Here is a 22,974-nt window from a genome sequence, read left to right on the forward strand (position 1 = left end):
AATTTCTGTTAAGTTATCAAGTGTTTACATGCACATACAGGCATGGAAAAGCAAGCAGATCAATAAAATTAGTGTTTACTTTTTTAATTCTAAGACTTGCCTTCAGGTAAGCATTTTCTATAACTTTAACTGTCTTGGTCCAGGGAGCATCTCCTCCTGAGTGCTCTGTTAGGACCTAAACCATTATTTTTGGTACTAAAAGTGTCCTGGTTTCATCTGGAATAGAGTTAATTCTCTTCTTAGTAGCTGGTGCAGTGCTGTGTTTTGCATTTGGTGTGAGGACAATGTTGATAACACACGGATGGTTTTGGTTGTTGCTGGGTAACATTTATATGAAGTCAAGGACCTTCCAGTTTCTTGGGCCCTGCCAGCCAGAGGGTTGGAGGGGCACGGGAAACTGGGAGGGCACACAGCCAGGACAGCTGACCTGAACTGGCCGAAGGAGTATTCCATACCATGGGATGTCATGCTGAGTATATAAACTGAGGGGAATTGGCTGGGGCTGGCTGCTTGAGGATGGGTTGGGGGCATCCGTCGGTGTGTGGTGAGCCATTGTATTGTGTGTCACTTTGGGGTTTTTTTTTCCTCCTGTCCCTTTGGATTTTATTCCTCTCCTCTTTTCCCTCCTTTTCATTATAATTGTTGTTGTTATTATTTTATCTTATTTCAATTATTAAATTGTTCTTATCTCAGCACTTGAGTTTTACCTTTTTTCCTGACTCTCCTCCCCATCCTTCAGGGGTGGAGGGTGGTGGAGTGAGCAAGCTGCTGCATGGTAGTTAGTTGTTGGCTGTGGTTAAGCCATGACATAAAGTAAACTGCAGGGAAGTAGTTCAGTGTTCAGATGTTTCATTGACCCAGTTGATCCTTTTGAGGATAATTGGTGAATGTGCCCATGCCTAGGTGCTATCATCTCCTGTACCCCAACTGAGGAGAATTCTTTTGTGTCTCTGCACTGAACACTCTGGGGGCCTGAATGTCTCTGCTTTTACTGATCTTATTGGTAGATACCACTAATCAGAGAAAATCTATGCTCTTACTTACGAGTGGGCTAATGAAAGATATATTACCTAGTTTTCACTTCGTTTTCACCTTTTTATTAACAACTTTTTTGTCTGAGGAAGATACGAAAATTGGTTGTGGAAGAAATTATTTATAGGTAGTTTTCTGGAGATGATCTAAGATTATTTAATACAGTAGTTATGCAGTACTTACCCTAAAACAAAACCAGCTTTTATTAAAGCTTCACAAAGAGAGGTTTTTTTTAATCACTATTGATTTCTCTGTAGCTGTTGTGCTCGGTTTTCTACCAAGAAGTCTCATCTTTCTGCACTGGTGCATTGTGAATGCTGTACCAGGCTGCTAAGAGCAGCCTCACTCCAAATTCACTCTGTGAGACAAATGTTGGTGCTCTGTGGAAGAGGCGAGTATGACCTGGTGCCTCAAATGTTGTTTGTGTTTTCACTGTCACTGGTACCACACTTTGGATGTAACAAACCACTGTCAGGAAGAAATAGAAAAGGGAAGAGACTACCTCATTTAAGAATTTATAATGCATTAGATGAAAATTTTACTTTGGAATTAGGGTAGCTTGATTTAGAAGTTAATATGTGTTTGATAATTGCATTTAGTCTTTGTAAGGAATTGCATTTCCATGTTAGTTTTCACAAATAAAGTATAGACCTACATACCAGATGATTATGATCTCAGGATTGGTATAATTTACAGTAGCAGCGTCCCTGGCGGAAACTTTGCTTTTTTGTAGGTAAAGCTGAGGCAGACTTGTGTGGAGAGGCTTGATAGCACCTGATTTTCTCTTGGTTTGCTTCTCCCTAGTATTATTAGCTCATCATCTGCATGCCTCTGCTAACAGTGCATCTTCAGCTCACTGGAAAGAAAAAGGACCCACCCTCCATCTTTATTCAAGTGCTTCTGTATATTTAACTTAAAAACCTAGAAGCTAGCTATGGATGCATAGGCCAGTGAAAAGAAAATAAGAGGCAAGGGGTCTGCTGGAAACCTTAGTGTGTCTTTCAGGTTAGCTGGAGCCATGAAACTTGAAAGCAGCAAAGAAAGGAAGTACTGAGGGTTTTGCTTTTTATCATTGAAGTGATACTGAGTATCACCTTCAAGGCAGAGACAATGAATGCAGTATTCCCAACTGCTTTTATGTGCATTTAGAGAGAATGGAATGTCAATCTAATTATTTAAAAAAAAAAAAAAAAAAAAAAAAAAAGCGCTCCTTTTTTTTCTCACCCTTTTCTTTGTTGGGTTTTGTGATCCATCCCTTCATTTGCAGACAGGTAATAGAGGATAAAAGCATATTCACATATTAGGATCATGAGATTTTTAAAATTCCCCCCTTTTTTTTTTTTCTCCAAGTAACTAATAATACTTTCTCTTTTAGATACCACATCTAATATTTTGATGGGAATATTTGTAATGTGTCAAAATAATCCCCAGTGCTCTGTTAAAAAGACATTTCTGTAAAACAAGCACGTTTTTGGTTACCTTTTTCCCCCTCCTCTGTTCCCCTTATTAATTATCAGTGTTGTTTCAACTCCACTTCCTCCTCTGCTAAAGGGAGCAGTTTATGGTTCAGATACAAATCTTAGTACCCATCGCATTTCTGCCATTTACCTTCATGTGTCAGCTAGCGTGTTTGCATGCCAATAAAGAGATAAAATTTTATTCACAAGGGAGCTGTTTTTGGAGACAGTTCAGGGCTCCCTTGTAATTCCTGCAGTCTATAAGAAGCAGAATCAAAATCACCTCTTCCTTGAGAGTACATTTCATATATCTCCATCCTTGTGAGAGCATTGGAATCATTATGTAGCAGTTGGCTCTGATACTCTTGCACAGACTCAAATTGAGTCCGACAGGACTATTGTCTCATGGACTTTGTTGTCATTTGAAATGCTGGCATGAAGGTGGTAGCAATGAAAGGGGGGAGATGGTGTCTTCAGCACTTTGCCTATGAAGATTTCTTAGATTTGTATTTTTTGATGGCAGCAGCTGATTCAAAAGATAGTTTTAGCTGTAGATTTCTGCCAGCTGCTCATGTCTTTTCTTCCTTGAGTAGATTTCTTTGAGTGTCACACCATACTGTAAAATGCACTCTTTATATCACCCACAAATCTGTAAGATCTTTCTTGTGGAATGGTAATTAGTATAATTTTTTCTCCACCCTTTTGTTTTTTATCTTTACTTCATGGAAACCACTCGTGTGGTAACAAAAAAGATAGTATCAAACTTGCCAAAGCTTACGTGTTGCAGACCCTTTGAAAAGCAAAATTACATGTCAGTGTTATTTTAGTGATGTCAGGCTATTTGGGGATATCTCTACTGTTTCCTGTTAGAGGGAAAAATATTTTTATATTCTTTAATATATGTTATTGTTTAGGTGTGGTAAATTTGGACAAGAATGAGACACTTCTTTTTTAAGTCAGGTACCTGAGCTCTAATGCTCCCTGTGTATCATATTAAATTATGCATCATAATAAATGAGTTGGACTGAATTGGATTCTCAGCCATTTCTTCAATGCTGAATTTCTGTTGGGTATATATCAGATATGTACAGGAAATCACAAGCGGAATTGTAACCTCTGATAACTATGTCTAGATTTCATGTCTAGCTTTAAGAACATCTCATGAAGCAGATTTTTCTGTGTTATTCTTACCAGATGCCAGAGCATCAGCTCCCAGTATGCTGCTTGCAAGTGGACTTCTTATTCTGGATATTGAATCCACTTTGATTCCCTTCTTGCAATGTGTGTGTTCCAGCGATGTGTTTTACTTAAACTTTGTCAACAATTAAGTTCTTGTGATTCAGAAGGTGCTGTTGAATATGACAAAAGATCCAGGGTGTGAGAGATGCTTGATTATGGTAGAAAAGGTGCACTGAGAAATATGTTGGATCAGTGCTAACATGTACCCTACCTTGAATCTTCTGGTATATGCCAGTAGTCTGAAATGCATCAAGCTTACTCTTCTTTCTCACTTACACTTTTGCCCTTTAAAATTGTTTTGCCTCAAATTGTGAATGCTCAAAAAACCCCAGAAAATCTCTGCCCTGTTCTTGCTAACTGTATTTTTCTCTTTTTCTTATCTGTTCCACAGGCTCTGAAAATACTTCATCTGAAATTTCAGACCGGACAGACTCCCAGTGGCTTCTAAGCCAGTGAGGAAAAGGCCGCCAAAGCATGCTGGTGCCAAGCTGTCAGATGATGCACGTAGTCAGGACAATGGTGGTGCTCCTGTGCTTGCTACTCTATACTGATGCTGAAAGTAAGCTTATTATTCATTTGCACTTTTTTTTCTCACCTGGTGGTTTCTAAGGGTCTCAGAACGAGTCTCCTTTTGAGTAATTCTTAAAACACTGCAAGGTCCATTCTAGATCACGGCTGGTGTTCGAAGATGATTGTTTGTGCAGCGTCCTTACTATTTTTCTTCTTAATGCCACCTTAAGCAACTAATGGTTCCATCTCAGATGGTGAAGATCATTGCCACAAAGTTACATAGTCAAAATGAAGACCAACCTTGCTTACCCCAGGCATTGGTCAAATCCCTTAAAAAATCTTCATTCTTTGAATATTTCTTTCTTAACTTTGGTTTTAAAAAACAACAAAAAACCCCACCAGAAACTGCAAAAAAACCCAAGATACCACTCCCCAATTAATATCCAGTCCAATTAAAATTTCAGGCCTTTTGTAACTGCCACAACAGTTGTTCTAATCTATTTTTTTCCAACAGCTGTCACAGAATACAGTAGCCAAACAAATCAAGCAGAACTGACAACTTAATAGCTGGCCTAAATGTGTGACAATTCAGTGAGAAAAAGCACCTATGTTTACTTGTACCGATGGGAAACTTGTGTTTTGGTCAATTAGTTTACCTATTAATGAGAAGATAATATCTTCTTTTTCGTTAGGAAATCGTTAAGTCTGCCTTGTTTACATGTGTTCATTCTCCCCAGCTGTCCTGTGTCTTCTTGCAGAAGTAATGTGCAAATGAGAAAAGCCATTTGCTTTCTACCTGTTGACCTACAGGTTTACTAAAGCTGGCTGTTCGTTACATGCTACAAGCTGACTGTTAACGTTCCCTTGATTGAGGGGTATTTTCCTATTGAATCTTCCTGACTATGCAAATACATCACCAGTGAATAACTGTTTCAGCTCTGACTTTTGAAGACTTTCACACTTCTATGTAAAAAACAAAGGAGCAGTTGTTTTAAGTAGGAATACACAAGAATAAAACCGGTGTTAGTCAGATAAATCAGTTCTCAGGAAATATGTATTGAAGAGTTCCTTACTACTCTACTAATCACCTGAAGCCTAGGTATACTAAATTACAACAATGAAAAAGGTACAAAGTCTTTCCACTTCCATGTGTAGTAAGACTTCTTCCTTTTAACTGTAGCTCTATGAAAGTGAAATAAATAAATAAATACAGAGAAAACATTTATGTTTGTCCAGTACTGGCAGCTGAGGTTTTTTGGCCTCTGTCCAGGTAGCTACTGACCAGCTGGGGTGATTGTGTCTAAGGTGAAGCCAAAGGACATTTTAACACTTTATTCAGCAAATAATTCATGGGTAAGTTGGCCCATGCATTGGATGTTTCTGCAGTTGTAGTATTCCACCTATTTTAAAAGTAAATTCTGTGCTTAGGAAACAGATTTTTAGAAACTGGTACATTTTTTCTGCTTCAGATAATGGAGGGTCTAACTTGTGGGGGAGTATTGTTTTGGTAACCCAAAATGAGTGTCAATTTGCAAAAAAGACAATTCAAACACTAGAAACTCATTTGTTACTCCTGTACTTATGAGAGAAAAGTATAGTTTCTGTAACCATGTTATGTTAAACAGAAGGTTCCCTCTTTCATCATTCTCTGTGAGGAAGGAGGACAGGTTTTTTTGAAGGTTACTATGGATTTTACTTCAAAATTGGCTGGTGTCAGGATATAGTTTTCAGATTCAATTTTCTAAATCTACTGTATTACACTTACTCTTTTTTTTTTTTATTTTAAGTAGTGTCAGACAAAATAGAGGTCAACTATTTGCCTTTGCTGGCTAGAACTTTGCTGGAAGTAGTGTTGCTAGAATCTATGGAGTGTCACATGAAGAATAAAGGTTGTAAGATGCACAAAGATCATCTTTTTGTGGGAGTTACTTTCCATGAAACTGGCTTGGACAGCAAGATGCAGTCTTAAAATAGACTAAGAAAGAGTAAAAATATATATATTAATAAATATTACTATTAATTAATAGTAAGTAGTGTTTTCAAGGGCAGATTATTAATAATTTATTCTTTACAGGACTAGTGTACTATCTTGACTGGAGAACACAGCAAAGGTCTTTTCAAGATAACAGATCAATTACTTTTTTTTTCTATTCCTTTTAGACACTATTTTATACAACACTGTCATATTATGTGATCATTATTAGTTTCATGTTAAAAACATTAGTTATGTTGACAGATAATACATGAAGAGTGCTGTTATTGTAAGTTAAAAACACCCCACCCTGAATACCACTGACTGTCTTTCACAAATCAGCTGATCTGTGCTGAAGGAACTCACGAAAGCCAGTACTTTTTAATTTTGAGTATTTGTCTTTGTAAGTGGTAGATATTACTAGGCAGAGTTACAAGAATAGAAGGCAGCCAAGCAAAGATACATTAGGTTATCTTCTTGGAGGGATTTATAATGTTGCAATATCATCTATGGTTAATTCTTAGTATCTATTGTATCTTGTTATTAGCCAATAGGAGGAAGACGATGACAATTTAAAAATACAAATGAAAAAATCAGGAAGATTTTTTTAAAAAAAGTTAAAATATTGGAAATTCCAGCTAAGAAAAAGTTGAGAAATACTGCTAGGATTTTGGAACTAAAGTATAATGGAATAATAATGCTACTTTTTACCCCTTTATTTTCTTTCATTCTTTAAAAGAAATAGAAATTATTTAAGACAAATTCATTTGTGCTATCCAAGTCTTAGGTCAGAGTCTCTGTTAAGATATTGCAGAATAGAGAATAAGCAGACAATGATGCTAAGAACTTGTAGATTAGATATCTTGCTTTACTATTTCTGTATTTTCTTAATGAGAGAACTGAGCAGGAAAGTATAACTTTCTAAGAATAGAAGTGCAGGTTCGCTTCATTTAAAAATACTGTTGATTTGTTTAGAATGTTGAAAGAATGTCTACTTCTGTTGGTCTTTCGTGTATTTTTGTTGTTAAGAGCTTTTGCCATGGTGGGTAGTGGTACTGTGAAATGCAGGGAGTGAACACTCACATGTACCAGGTGAATATGAAATGGTCGCTTTAAATAGGCTTTTATTGGCTAGTTTTTATTTTACAGGAAAAGGCTTATCCTTTGAAATTACCTTTATTTTCTGTTTACTACTAATAGAAGGTGTTACTGAGAAATTGCATGAAAGCCCAGAGTCTGTATAAATTAATATAGTCCTTTTTACAATGTGAACTTTACAGTTGAATGATTTTTCAGCTTTGTACATCCTTTCCTACATTCCTTTTCTTTCCAAGGATTTATAGAAAGAACTGGACTGGAAAGGTGTCGCAGCACTCTCCAAACTAGCTGGCTGCAACAAGGTCTTTTACTGTCACATACCAACACACTCTTCATGCCAATCCCTCTACTGCCTTCTCCTTGTCTCACCTCATCCAGGACACGTGTCCCCTCTCTACTTCTTCCTCAGCTGCTCTCTCTTCATTGGCTCTCAACCACTTAACAGAACCCGCCACACCTGCACCTTATCTACACTGGCCAACCCACTGGCCCTGAAGCCAACCCACAGTTGTGTATTATCAATGCTAATTAACCCAGCTTCGTTCCTATACAGAGAGAGAAAAATCTAATGCCAGATTTTGTTCATTTGCATTGACTTGGTTAAAATTTCAATTAAAAGGTTGTGATACCCCTTACACAGACCAAAGATGCTTTTGATAGCTAGATGTCAATGCACTATCTCCTATATCTAGTCAGATTTAATTATTTAAATCCCTTTACAATACAGTGCTGAAACCATACAGCATATTCCTTTCTCTTAATTTATGAGATTAAAGAAAAAGACTATGATTGTCAAGTAATTAATAGACACAGATTTTTAAGTCACATGAATATTGGTATATGTATATACAAATGGTAGACATTATACAGTATGAATTAAATTGTGTGCTGTGTATGTGTTTATGTGATTCCACATAATACTGCAGTAATGCTGTGAGTTCTAAATAATGTTTTCTGTTGTACCAATCTAAAAGAGGAGCACTCTGAGAGTCACAGTAACATTTTACTCTTCCACTGAATTTCTACAGACATAGTTGTTTTATTGGCTGAGTGAGAGAGAGGAGAGGATCAGTGAGTCTCTGGTGTGCAGACACACAGAAAGATGAGTAATTGACTTGCATGATTAGGTCTTCTGCTGGTTCCTGCTGTGCTGGAGTTGGTCTGCCCTTTCAGAGATACTGCTCCAGTTTTATAGCTTTCTGTAAAGCATTCCGGACCCTGCTGTTGTCCAGGGCTCTTGAACTTCTTCACTAACATTTGCAGGTCTACTATATTATGTTTTTGTGGGGAGAAGCAGCTGAGACAAAGGGGACAATTTTTTTGTCTTTTGTTAGTCTGTCACCATGGAAAAAACATACCTCCTTTTTTTATGTTCATCATTTTTATGTGGCTAGCACCAAGATACTACGGAAGATATATAATGACATTGCTGCTGCATTGTATTCTTCCCAAAGTAACAGCAAATAGATAAGGAACTCTTCCGATCTCACTGTGAAATCACTGTGAGTGAGATCCAAGTAGCAAGCCTTCTTCATGCTTTTGAAGTGATTCCCAATGGTACTCCTTAGTATTTCTCTCCTGTTTACAAACTACCCTTACAGCTGAGGGACAGAATGAGACATCTTTGTTCCTCTCTATCATTGTGAAGGACACCAAGCTCTGAAGTGTGTTGGCACAGGCTGATAAATGCTTCTGTGGCCACCACTCAAAAGGGATACAGGATGGAAATGCCAAAAAACCCTTCCCTAGTTGACTGGATGAGTGCATCATGCCCCTTACACATGTGACCAAGATGTGATTCTTACTGTTAATCTAGAAACTAAGCTTATGCTTGACTGAACAAAGTAAGCAAAATTGAAAAGTGACAAAATTATCTCTGCTGCTTTACTTTTTATTGTTAAAGTGTTATTTGTAAGTTTAAGAAGTGAGAAATCTTGAGGAATATGATTTTTTTTTTTTAGTTGCCTCCATTTATTTTTGGTATTTGTAGCTTCTGTGTACACGGTGAGAGGATGTTACAGAATATGCTGAGGAAGGAAAATATTTGTTTAGCCTTCTTATTTGTAGAAGGACAGTCTGCTAGCTCACAGTGTTTATCATTGGCTGCCTTGTTCTCAGTGGTGTAGATGGCAAATGTTTTAAGGCAATACTTATCTACATCTACTGAGAAACTAGTAATATCACATTGTCATAAAAAGTACTGGCTTTTTGTGTTTTCTAAATGAACTCTCAAAATAGTATCTACTTAATGGTATTCTACTAGAAGCTTTCTGCAGGTTCATCTCATAACAAGAAGCATATATGTCTCAGATTCTTATGTAACAGAATTCTTTTCGTACTATGGAATATGATATACTATTGTCTGTTTCTGACCTCTGTAATGATGAGGTGTCAAGTTAATCACTGAGCTCAAGGAAATATACAAAATATAAAATGTTTTTAAAATATTTATTTCTGGTTTTTCTTAGTATCTCAGCTTTTGAAATTCAAGAGTTTAATTTATATTAAAAGAACAAAATAATTTTCTGGAGATATTCTGCACCCTACTTTTCAGTAATTAAATCTGCTCTCACAGCACACAATGTGTTCCTTCTCTACCCCAAGAAAGGCCTAGTAACTAGCACTTCCAAATTCTCAGCTGTGTTCAAATAATTTTGTCTGTTTAATTCTTTTCCTTCATTCTTGGTTACATAGCTTCTGCTCTGACAATTTGCTTTTGCTGCTTCTTTTGTGATACTCTTTCAGAAGGGAACCCACAATTCTTCATTCAGTAAAAGTGGTTGAGCTGACTATCAAAAGACAAACAGAAATACTTACCATAAACAATATCAGTACTGTAACTTGCTTCCATTCCCACTTGTTTGAGATGTGAATAATGCTTATTTCACTCTCTGTCTCATGATACATATATGTCATTTAGCATCATGTTGTCTAAGAAAAAAGGCTTCACAATCTTCTCTAGACCAGGATCCAGAAGGGCTAGAACTTTTAACAAATTTTGGGATGATTGAAACAAACTAATATTTAAATAGGACCTAAATATGGTAGTTTACTATTAATGAAATCAAACGTAAGGTGGCTATTTTTCCTCTTCCCCCCCTTCCCCTGTTCCATTTAATACCTTCATTTTGTTTTTTAAAGAAGACCTGTTTTTTTTTCCCTGTCAATACCATTCTTCCATTAAAAACTAAACTAAACTAAACTAAACTAAACTAAAATAAAATAAATTTTTTTTTGGCAAACTGAAATACATCCATGCAGCCCACACTGACTTTTTTTCCTAAGTACTTGTATACAACACTAAACTAACCTAAATAGATCTTCCAAAGTAATTAAATTGCATAAAGTAATTATCTTACAGTAAGTCTTGCTACTGGACACACATGGTTTACACTAAAAAACCCCAATATGCTGGAATAGCTTCATAAACACTATATGCAGACAAGCCCAACATAGCAATTATTTACTTCTTAGTATGTGCTTCTTTGGTAATTATGAATAAATTTCTGTCAGACTAGATTCAGATTTAAACTCTGACATCTTAAAAAAGATTCTTTCAATTACTGCTTTTAGTTGCGGGCAGTAGCAAGATCTTGTAAAATCCAAACACAAAATCTTAGTGTTCTTTATTGATACTTATTTACTATGATCAATCTTTATATCTTAGTGCTGAGAGCATCCATTTTGTGTAAGATATAGCCCTTTGTTTACCTTGTTTTTTCTTTTAATAATTGTGATGTATGCAAAGTAGTTTAGATATGGACTGCCTTTTCAGGTAAAAAAAAAAAAAAAAAAAGACTTTCAGTTTTGTTTTATATTTTTTTGCAGGAAATTTTATATGTTCTCTACATTCTCTACAGTTCAACCTTAGGACATTTTCTGGTTGATTTTACAAAAAAGAATTATATAGTATTACAAGAGAATTTTATCTAGCACTTCTTAAATATAATATTAAAATATGTCAATAATGTCTTAGAGAAAAGTGAGACAGCTAGTTATACCAAACCATTCAAGATGTATTCATTTTGCAGTGCAGCAAAGTGAAGGCTTTGGAATATATATGATGTTTGAGATGGAGAATTGGGGGAAGTGAAAAGAGTATATGAGCATTCCAAACATACTAACTTAGTTACAGAAGCTACAGTTATTACAGATGTTTGCATATATCAGGATTTATCCAACCCTTATTTTTCAAGTCCATACACTAAAGCAAATTTGAATAATTTAATTCCAGGAGTATTCATAATTACCACCATATATGTTTAACTTGCTTAAAATTATCAACAGCAAAATTGATACCTGCTTGAGGACTATAGTTTTCGAATTCATGTAATTTTTAAGAAGGCGTTTGGGTTATCTCTAAATGTATACATAACAAAACATTTCAACATTTAATATGAAGAAAAGATTTATGTGTATTTCATGAAGCGTAGATTCAGAATTAAATATAGTTTACCAGGGCTTTGAACTGCAGAAGAAACTGAAGAACAACTATGGAATGATTCTCCTGAACATTTTTGTAAGTTTAGCTCTGCAGCTTTGAAGATTACTTCTGCGTGTCTTTCACAGCTGCTGTTAATTTAGGTAATTGCAGGTCACTACCTCTCCAAAGCAGAACACTGAACAGAGCTGAGTTGAAGCTCCAGAGTTCTTAGAAGCCTTTAAGCCCTGGCAACATTGTTGACTGTAGAGGCAGTGAAGTCTCCTCAGTTACGAAAGCCCTGTAACTTTTGGGTTTTCTGGAGCATGTATTAAACCGGAGTCAGGAAACCCAAGGTCTCCAGTCTTTCCAGACACCAGGAAATCTAGATAAGGGAACTGTATTTTACTGGCCCAGCAGAGTTGGACAAAACCAAATCATTTAGATTAATGTCAACTGTTAAAAGAAAGTGTTTCCGGAGAAACTTCAGAATGGGTAACTATCTCACTGTCTGCAGTTCCCTGCAGCATCAGTAATAACCAGTGGCAGATAAAGGAATGTGGGTCATTAATATTCCCTTGTCAAAACTGTCAGGGAATTCCAATGTGTCTGTGTTTGCTAGATTGCTTAAGAACATGTCTACATATCTTAAACGTTTATTAGTATGTATCATAGTCTTAATATAGGAGCAGTTCTTAGCAAAAAAGAAAGGAGAAACCATATAGAAATTTTAGATGTTTTTAGGCTATACACAGCACAAGAATTGCTGTGGTCTTTTACAATATTTTCACTCCTTATCTGAGGTTTAACCCTCAGTGGCTGAAACGGAGATAAAATCTTGAGTAGCAGCATCTGTTTTAGTAGTGAATTTCTGACAATATATTTAGCAAAATATAAAGACCTGAAAATAGGAAGATCACCATTGACTTTTGTTTCAATCCTATCTTTCAGGAAGCTACACACACATACCCACCCACACACCCCAATTACTGATGTGTAGGATCTTTCTGTCTTAAATAGTATCTTCTTCAAGCTGTATTTATCAAAATAGTTATGAAAAAAAATAATTCTTCCAAAGTTTTAGGATTTTTTTATTAACTGTTGGTGCTGCAAACTAGACTGCTTTCTTCTTCTGAAAGTGGCAATATGATGGGTAAAGTTACATCCTGACTTTAAATTGCTATAAAAGATGTTTTAACATAAAGTTATCTACAGATTGCTACTGTGGCTTTCAGTAAATTATAGAAGACTGTAATATACATGTTACGAGAAAGATGAGTGCAGAATTATAATATCAGTTGATGAGTAAAGACTTCATGTGTAATGGAAGAAAATATATTGATGAAAGACAGTTCAAACTTGAAATTACTCATACAAGGTGAATGCAAGTATGTGGCAAATGATCATTTCAGTTTACAAGAAATTATGGGGCATGACTGTAAACAGCATTTTAGATATTGTCTTGCTGTGCAAAGTAATAGAACGTAACAGAATGTCAAATGCATACCACATTCTCAAGTTCCTTATTAAAAAGAAATTTTGAGAGTCTTTTTCCAGTAAAGCTCTTCAGGAAGAGAGTTCAATAGAAATTTAAAATTTGTTCTATTGGAATATAAATTCTTCAACTAGATGTGTCTATGAAACTTAACTGGATAGAGTTTTTGTTCTAGTGTGTAGTTAAGAAACTGATTTTTAAATTCCTCTGTGTTTTTCAAGCTGGCTGTGATTTCAAGTTTGGTACCAGCATATGGATGAAATGGATGGAAAGGAGGTTCCACTGGTGTTCTGGCTGTTTTTTGGGGGGATTGTGGGTTTTTTGTTTGTTTGTTTGTTTGTGTTTGGTTGGTTTTTTTGTGTTTCAATTTTTTTAGTGGTTTTTTGTGTGTGTGTGTGTGTGTGTTTGTGTTTTGTTTTGTTTTTTTTTTGGCACACGTAATTGTAAAGAAAGAGGAAGAAACAGCAAGGGAGGTGGGGGAAGTGTTACTAAATTTATTTGGGCAGAGAAGGTGAATTATATATGGTCATTTCCAGGAGAGTCCCACCTTGGCAATTTTTTTTCTACATGGATTTCACATATGTTTTAGAAAAAAATATAAAATAAGTATTGAGAACATTGACAGGTGATGTATGAATTGGAGAGAGAAATAGTCATTTGGTCTCCTGTTCTAGTGAAATAGCACACATTTTAGTAGCAACAAATGCAAAGCCAAACAGTTTAAAATGAGATGTACAGTCCAGAATAGAGTAGTAGCTTTAAATGTAATTATTATCAAAATAAAGTGAAAGATTTTTGTGAAAAAGTTTCTTGTGTTAAGATGAGGCAGTAAGATCTAACGTCTTTTGATATAAAAGGAAGGGTAGGATGAATGGGAGTAGAAGGGCAACTTAAACCTACATATATGGGCCTAGTGAGGCTAACAATGCAGTGCAAATGTAGTCCTGGTGTCTCATTCTAAAAAGTGTTGACAAACTGGATAGAGTGCAGGGAGGAGAAAGCCACAGATTCAGGACTGGGAAAATGCTTTATCATCTTTGCTAGTAAGTTAAGCTTGTTAAAAAAAGATTACTGAAGGCTTGTTTCAGCTTATGAATACATATTTTCTGATAGAAAAGAGAGAGATTCCAATAGAAAATTTTGCTTATTAAGTCTGAGGAGAATTTAACAGGATTGTAGTAACTAATTCTGTACAACTACATTGTAACCATTGGAACAGAGTGCTTAAATGGCAGTTACTATATGCAGATACTATATATCTGCATATTCTCAGGTTAAGATCTGATGCATTGTATAAACACTAAGCAAGATGTTAGATGGTGCAAAACTGACAAAGAGAATTCATTTGTCTTTTTTTTTTAATGTAAAAGACAGGACTAGTTTTAAATGTATGAATAGTTCTAACTGAGGAAAAAAAGGAAAGGAGGGATTATTTGGTATGGTATACACACCTTAGTGCACCCACATCTTGTGTACTAGCATAGAGGGTGATACGTGTATCTCAAGAAGATGCTGACTTAGTAAGGTGCAGACATTGGGAGCTACAATGGTCCAGAGGATGGAACAGCAGCCACATGAGAAGAGACAGAAACGGCTGACTCCTCCATTTTCAAGAAGAGATGGCAGAGGCGGGTGTGGGGATTATGGCCGAGGTCTGCAAAATTATGGGGTGCAGAGGATAAAGTGAAAGCAGAGCGAATGTCTACCCACCCCATAATAATAGAACTATGATGTTTGAGGAAGTTCACAGAAGATAGATCAGAAGCAGATAAAGGATGAAATTTGCTGCACATTTTCGTGGAGGCAGACATTCTCTGTCATTTCAAAGAAGAACTTCAAAAATTCATATACAGGACAACCATAAATTAGTATAGAAGAGCAAGCAGGAATGCCAGCTGTAATGTCCTTAGGAATATGAAGTGAATGGACCTCAGAAAGTGCCCAGGCCTAGTCTGCCTAGACAGCACCTTCTCTTGACACTGCTGGAGATGTGCTAGTAGGCAACACAGACTTAATGTGACCTGGTAAGGCCTTTCCTGTGGTCTTGCATATATTTTCAACAAGCATTGTTCACTTTGTTCTTTACTTACCACTGTACCTTTTCCAGAAAAGCTGATTTACAGATTCTTATATCTCACTATTGATATAATTGAAACCTAGGAAATGAAATTAAAAGCAATTGCAAGCATTTAAGCAAATGCAATTTGTAACTTTGGAAAATTACAGTATTACTGTTACAGATGGCAGAGCTCACATGTATGCTAGATGTGTGGCAATGTGGGTATATATTGCTGTGGGGCAGGAGACACGAGGATTAGAGTTATTTTACAGGATGGCTTCTGATGCGGTATATATTGCTGTGGGGCAGGAGACACGAGGATTAGAGTTATTTTACAGGATGGCTTCTGATGCTTTACACTTCACAGGCAAATTATGTTAATGGCAAATTGTAGTCATCTTTTTTTTTTTCTTTTCTCCATTTTTTTTATAATCCTTCATCTTCAGACATACTGTTCATATGAAGAAGTGTAACATGTCTACTGACCTTTTCCAGTATCTGTGGTCTGATGAAATTGACTTAAAGGTTGTAGCATCTAAAGATGTATGCATTATTAAAAAAAAAAAAAAAAAAAAAAAAAAAGGAAATTGCAACCCAGAAAGATCCTGCAGCATCTTAGGAAGATGACATTGTGTCTACTCTTTAAGTCCAGCTTTTCAGATCAAGTACATAGGGGTTTCCTAAAAAATATGACTGGTCTATAGTTCCTTTTTAAGTTACATGTCTCATAAGGAATTAACTTAGATTCCCTTAAAATAGTTTGACAATGCACTGATTCAAGATCAATTTCTCATTAAAGACATTTATTAGAATTTTAAGTAGTCTATGAAATAAAAATGGAGTTATACTATCCCTTTTGCAAACCTCAATAAATACTTCTAGTCAGTGGCTACTTAGCATATACTAGCTACTTGAAAAAATTGCCATTTTATGATCAACTTTGGTAATGTTTTATAATTTAGCTACTGACTCTTTATATTGCAGTCTGATATTTATGAAGTCAGTTGTATCAGTTTCCCGTATCGGGAACTGCAGCAATGCATACTATTTTGTTAACACAGTTCTAAAGTAACAAATCTCAGTGTTGCAATCTTGTAGAAGTTGATCATATCTTGAAGGTATGCCTGCTTGCTTCTAATGTGTGAAGTTTTGTTGAATCTTGTGAGTTACAACAAATGACTTAAGAGTTTTCTAATACTTAAAAAAATTGCTTCTTATTATGTTATTGAAAAAAGTATTGTTCATAAGTTTTTGATATATAACTCCAGTCTAAATAGAAACAAAAACTCGAACTGTTTTTTTAATGTTTTATTTCTACCCATTCCAGCTTTGTTAACTGAATGTGTTTCTCTTAGATGAATGATTTACATTCTGCTTAGCAGCTCAGTGTTGGTTTTTACTCATGAATTATAGACTTCTAAAAATAGTACAGCGAAATGAAGTGCTTTGGAGACTCATAATGGTGTGGATAACACAAGTGTGTTAAAAATAGCTTTTAGATTTACATGAAAAATGTGTGGGATTTTCCCATGGCAGAAAGTCTTTAGAAAAATTTTCTCAGCTATACACTATTTAACAGCAGCTCAGTACCTACACAGAGCAAGAGCTCATTTGGTGTCTTGAGAAACGCAGCTGAGTATCTGTGACAAATCATGATTGATCTCAATTTAGATAACTGATAGGTTATGTATAGACAGTTGAATGACAACTGAAGTCTGCATAAACCTGATCCTTGAATCTTTCTGGAATTTTCTGTGTATCAAGTGTTTGATGGGGGGCGTGGAGGGGGGGGAGGTTAGGAGGTGGGGGAGTGGGGACACAGAATGGGAACTCCAAAAAATCCCCCCAAAAGGAGCATTTCTTCTCATAGCTTACAGGTATTGCTAAAAACTAATAAATGCATTTCCAGTGCTATTTCAAGTTTTCTGCTTCTTTTTTTCCTTTTGAATAAATATGAATATGTGAATGGAGGCCAGAGAGGATTTTTAATTAAACTTGGCTATGAATTTGTTTATTTGGTTTTGAAATACAGAAGTTGGAATATGTGGGTAAAATCAATAGATTTTATTTATATTAAAATGTTAGGGCTTCCTAGCCAAATTATTCTTAGATCCTCAACTGCAGCAAGATGCCTTGATTTGTTTATCTTTTAATTGGCCAGAAAAAAACACCTTTTCTCTGGAATGCACCAAACCTTCTTTTCTCTTCAGATATGTCGACCAGTAATTCTATGTGGGTTCCTCTCTAGTATCTGCACTCGTTTGACAGAGGTTATAGGTGTCTGTGTTAACAAATGTTCCTTTCTGCCATTCAGCAGATCTGCCAAGTCTTTAGCATCTGGCTTTTTTTGTGTGGGTAACACCCCACCCCACCTATGAGTGCATGGCTCGGTGTCTTACTCTTCTCTGCAAAATACACTTTAACCTTGAGTGCACTACATTCAGAGCCTGAAGATCAAGAGTTTGGATCTCTTTAATGTTAATAGATCTGTCATGTCTTTCCATTTTACGAAGAAAGCATTTTGAAGGATCACTGAGAACAAAAAAGGGGTCCCTAATGTAAGCGAACCAAATCTAAACCTTGCATTTTCTATATTTTGTGTCAAATGTGTGGCCTTTACAATCTTCCTCTTATCAGCAAGACAGGTTTTCTAATTGCATATTAGTATTTTCTTATTGGGTGTATTACTATTTACTTCTTAAGTGGTGAACAGAATGTAAAACTGCAACTGCAAATCGTCATTACTGTTCTGCTTCACCTATAGATACCTTAAAAGAGAAAGGACTGCTATCTCTTGTGCATAGATCAACCTCAAAAACAATACGTGTTAGGCATCTGACTGTAGGCAACAGAAGGATCTATACTGAGATTGTCAGATTCAAAGGAAGAGGGTTGCTTTTCTTGTTTTCATAAGTTTCACTCCAGTACCTCATCTGAAGGTAACTTCTACAAGATAGATTAATAATCCTTATTTGTAGGTCTTTACCTTAATCAGTATATTTTGACATTACAGGTAAATGTTAACAGCTTTCAGATTTGGGATTGGGGAAAGCACCCTTGCTATTTGGGAGAGCATTGTTAGGAAGATGCAGAGCAGGTGATGCAGTTTCAAGGAAAGCTGATATCTTTGACCGTACAGTGGTAGTACATGAGATCTCAATGGTATCCAAAAGACTGATCCAAAAGTTTACGATAATTTCTTTCCGAGAACTAGTTCAAAAAAATGAAAAGATAGTATTTCATACCATATGCTGAGTCATTCATACTCGAAGGCTTTGAGATTGAAGTTTTAGAAAAGATCTTAAGTCACAGCTCTGTGAAAGTATTTCAGTGATGTTAATTTCTGATTACAATACTACTGTTTTATTGAAGATAAATAAATTATGCTATTTCTTCTATTCTGTAGGGGAAGTTATGTTCCTTTAATACATTTCCTTTCTCCTTAGAATGCACTCACGGTACAGAAAAGGCAATTAACATACTAATGATTTAAAGGCGAATAAAAATGGAATCACAAATACCATTTAACTGTAAACAGTATTTTAGGATAATTTAAATCTCACCGCTGTAGTATTTATCTCTAAGTGCTCATAATAGAAAAACTTTTAAAAGTGTGTACAAGATTTCTCTGACAATTAATGAGTTTTCCTTTTTTTGCCAAAATACCCTAGGTTATACAAAGACAGAAGAGTCTGTGGTGTAAAAATATCATTGATGTGCCAGTCTTCTTTTTCATCACAATCTGAGTACTGAGCTCCAGGTTTTGACTGTCCTTTGGGGCAGCAGGTGTGCTGTCCCTACACCTGTACTATTGGGTGATTATACTTCTTACAGTCTGTGGCCCAGTTTCCTTCAGGCAAAGCTGGAGTGTTTTCTGACTGGAGTTGGAAGCCAGCAGGAGATGTCTTTTGCTTTGAGGTGTGCTTTTTGCTGTGAGGAAGTTCTGTTCTGCTGGTCTGGGTGGAATGCAGAGGGTTTGCTGTGCACCTGCAAAGCCCAGCAACAGGCCACTTTCTCTGCATTCTGTGGCACTAGAGACTCACCCCACTTTTCTGCTGTGCTGTGAATCTCCTGTGGACCTCACCCTGCTGGTTTAGCAATACCAATTTCCTGTATCCTTCTATTACCCTTTCTTCTTTTTCCAATGCATCCCTTTCCCCCTTCTGCTGTCTTAATTCTTTCTTTCGCTAGCTTCTCCACTCCACTCTTAATGTCAAAAGTAAGCACCAGTTTTCATAAAGTCTGTGAAGTCTGGTACAGAAATGTTGTCAATTATGCATCGTGAAGTAGAAAAAAAGGAGGAACAGCCATGTGGAAATAATAGACTGAAAAAATAATCAAATAAATTTTATTTAAGTTGCAGAAACTCATTAGAGGTCAGCAAAGTAGCATTACAACAAAGCATAAGCAGTAGCAGCCTTGCTTTCTGCATATTAAAATGGACATGCTTTCTCACTTCATTTCTGGTTTTGGATGTTTAAAATTGTTTTTAATTGACAGACTGTTTCCAAAAATGACAAAAATCCTTGCAGTGGTATCTTTGTTGTGTGATCAGACATGCAGTCAGACAGATAAGGTTTACTTTCTACTGATCTTTCAGTACTTTCCTTAAGGAAAAGGTGAGCTGTCATTAATGACATAAAAAGAAGCCAAACAATTTTTTATGTCAAGACTAGACAGACATTTTCAAAGGGGAGTGTAATTGTGCACAAGCATTCTATTTTTTTTCTTCTTTTAAATAAAAAAGAAAGGTTTTACCTCTGCAAAGAATTGTAGGAATCATTATGTTCAAAAATTTGATATACTTTCCCAATTTACTAGATCATGGGATCTGTAGAATTGCTAGTCTGGGAAAGTTATATTTTTTTTCTTTGCATACTAGTTATGGGGATTTTTTGTTTTGTTTTGTTTGTGGTGTTTGTGTTTTTTTTAATGCAAACCTTACGTTTTACTGATTCTGTTTTATTTTTTCTGAGAGTGAAGCAGCACAGCCTTCACACTTCAAGTACCTGTAAGAAGAATGCAGTTCTCAGGGTTCTATCCTAAAAGTGGGAAGGTTGAATAAAGTTAATTGATTGTAGGTTTAATATTGTTGATTATCTTAATTAGTCTAAATAATTAAATCATTAATTGATTGACACTGATCCCTTGCTAACAAAGAGTAAAGCTTAGTGCTTTCCTGCTTGATCCCCTAAGACCTGCCATTTCAGTTCTCCATGCAACTCTTCATTTGTGGTACTTGCTGTCAGGAGGCATGAAGTCAGCACACAGTGCTGTAGCTTTCCAAAATGAACAGCCCTGGGACAGTTAGGTTAACCTAACCTGTTGGCTGTGCTTTTTAGACAAAGCGTTTCTTGATGTGTGTTGCCTTGGTGAAAAATAAAAGACAATACCAAGGTGACTGTAGCTATTTAATGCTGGACAACGAGCTGTGCAACAGTGTTCAGTATAGAGACCTGACTCAGGTTTTTGACAATTAATTTCCGTTGTTCGTGGATTGGTGTAGGGATTCTTTTGTGGATGTGTATCTCACATGGTGGTTTGAAAGTGGTTTGGGTACAGAACAGTTAATATTTTGCTTTATTGGTCACAGGTTAGACATTCGCCTGTCAATATTCAGGATTGTAATGTTGAGTCTGCATGCCAAAATCACTGACTGAAAATTTGTTTCTGTTAGTTTTGATCACTTAATAAGGTATCAGCTAATACTGTATCAGCTAGTATTGAACTGAACTACTGTTCAGCTCATACTAGCCAGCTAGAACAGAATCAAAACAGTGATCTTTTGAAAACTACATCACTGCCAGTGGCTGATTTCTCAAGCTTACATTGCAGAGTTGGCAATTATTTCAAGCTAGACATGTAAAATATTAGGTAAAATTCCTTCACCAAAAGAGTTACAAGCATTGGAGCAGGCTCCCCAGGGAAACAGTTGAGTCACAGTCCCTGGCAGTATTTAAAAGACCTGCAGATGTGGTGCTTATGGACATGGTTTAGTGGTGGACTTGGCAGTGTTAGGTTTATGATCAGACTTGATGGTCTTAAGGGTCTTTTCCAACCTAAATGATTCTGTGGTTCTGTCCTGCAAACTTCTTGTAAACAAAGCAGTTCATAAGTTTGGAGATGTCTTGCTTAAATTCTAGCAACCAATCTATTGTGTGTATATTCACAAAAAACTTCTTTTACATTGCCTTAGGAATTTGTTGGATGTACATTTGTCCTTGGGTTCCTTACAGAAATAAAATGAAAATGGAGCAATTCTTACATTTGTTTCCTTAAATAAGATATTTATTAAAACTTTGCATGAGGTCCAGTTCCAAAGGACCTGGGCAGGATAGAGAAATGGGCTGACAAGAACCTCATGAAGTTCAGGAAAGGGAAGTGGCAAGCCCAGTGTCTGGGGTGGAACAACCCTTTGCATGCTGGGGGCTGACCAGTGGCAAAACAGTCCGACAGAAAGGGCCCTGGGGGCTGACAAAATGTTGACCATAAACCAGCAAAGTGTCCTTGCAGCAAAGGCAGCCAACAGTTTCCTGGGCTGAGGTGATCCTTCCCCTCTACTCAGCAGTGGTGAGATGCATCTGGAGTGTTGGGTCAAGTGGTGGGCTCCTCAGTACAAGAGAGACATGGGCATGCTGGAGTCAGTCCAGTGAAAGCCCACAAAGGCAGTGATGGGATTGAGACATTGTTCATCCAAAGATAAGTTGAGAGCTGGTATTGCTTAGCCTGAAGAGAAAAGGCTTAGTGAGATCTTACTATTGTATATATAAATACGTGATGGTAGAGAGTGAGTAAGTGGGAGCCAGACTGTTCTCAGTGGTGCCTATTGACAGCACAACAGGCAGTAGTCACAAACTGAAACAGCTCTGTTTAAACATAAGAGGTTATTATTGTTGTTATCACCATCATCATCATGGCTATTATTCCAAGAGTGACTGAGCAGTGAAACAGGTTGTTGAGAATGTTCACAAACTGTGCTTTCTTGGAGATATTTAAAACAAACCAAGCATGATTCTTGGGCAGCCTTCTGTAGCTGGCCCGGGTTTGAGACAGGGTTGGACTAGATACTCTCCAGATAAGACTGCCAGCTTTAGTGAATCCATGGTTCTACGAAAATTAGTACCTAAATTTCAGTGTGCCTTTAATACTTCTAATGTGTTTCAGCTGTGGACATGAAACTGTGGAAGTAAAACATTGTTAAGCCTACTACTTTTATGGAGATAGGTATAAGACTGGGAGACCTTGTACTATTAAAAACCCCACAACTATTTCCTTAACACAGTGAGGAAAGAGAGAAAAATTGGCAGTTTAATAATAGATTTCTTTAGCATAAAAAATTAATTCACAATATTTGCTGTGGAAAGTTAAACCCCAGATTTCAAAGTGTTAACACAATTATATGCAATCATGACAGAAAAACAAGTAGGAGAGATAGGTGACATACCAAACAACAGAGCGTACCCTTTCAAATTCTGCATGTTCCAGTTTTATGCCACTTACAATAAGGCAAAAAACTGTAGGACTTGAGGTCTCTGTCTTGCATGTATCACTGTCGCTTCAAGTGCTGTTACAGATCTGAAAGGCAGTGACCAAAAAACCTACTATTTATTTTGGCTGAAGGAGTGATTTTTTCATAAATGTACCTTAAGTTATCTATATAATAAATGTCTAAGTGTATGGGAGAAATCCTGC

General features: G+C 36.4%; 1 protein-coding gene across 22 annotated transcripts in view; it reads left to right on the top strand.

Annotated features, from left to right (window-relative positions):
• Positions 1–22,974, top strand: part of PTPRD (protein tyrosine phosphatase receptor type D) — a 380,568-nt gene that overhangs the window by 80,974 nt on the left and 276,620 nt on the right. For all 22 annotated transcript variants that reach the window (XM_040580319.1, XM_040580317.1, XM_040580325.1 and 19 more), the window contains exon 2: positions 4,120–4,287. In XM_040580319.1, coding sequence (XP_040436253.1) covers positions 4,203–4,287 — 85 coding nt within the window. In that variant the 5' untranslated portion in view covers positions 4,120–4,202. The remainder of the gene's footprint in view (positions 1–4,119; positions 4,288–22,974) is intronic.

Source organism: Falco naumanni, chromosome Z (assembly GCF_017639655.2).
Source record: "Falco naumanni isolate bFalNau1 chromosome Z, bFalNau1.pat, whole genome shotgun sequence".
NCBI lineage: Eukaryota > Metazoa > Chordata > Aves > Falconiformes > Falconidae > Falco > Falco naumanni.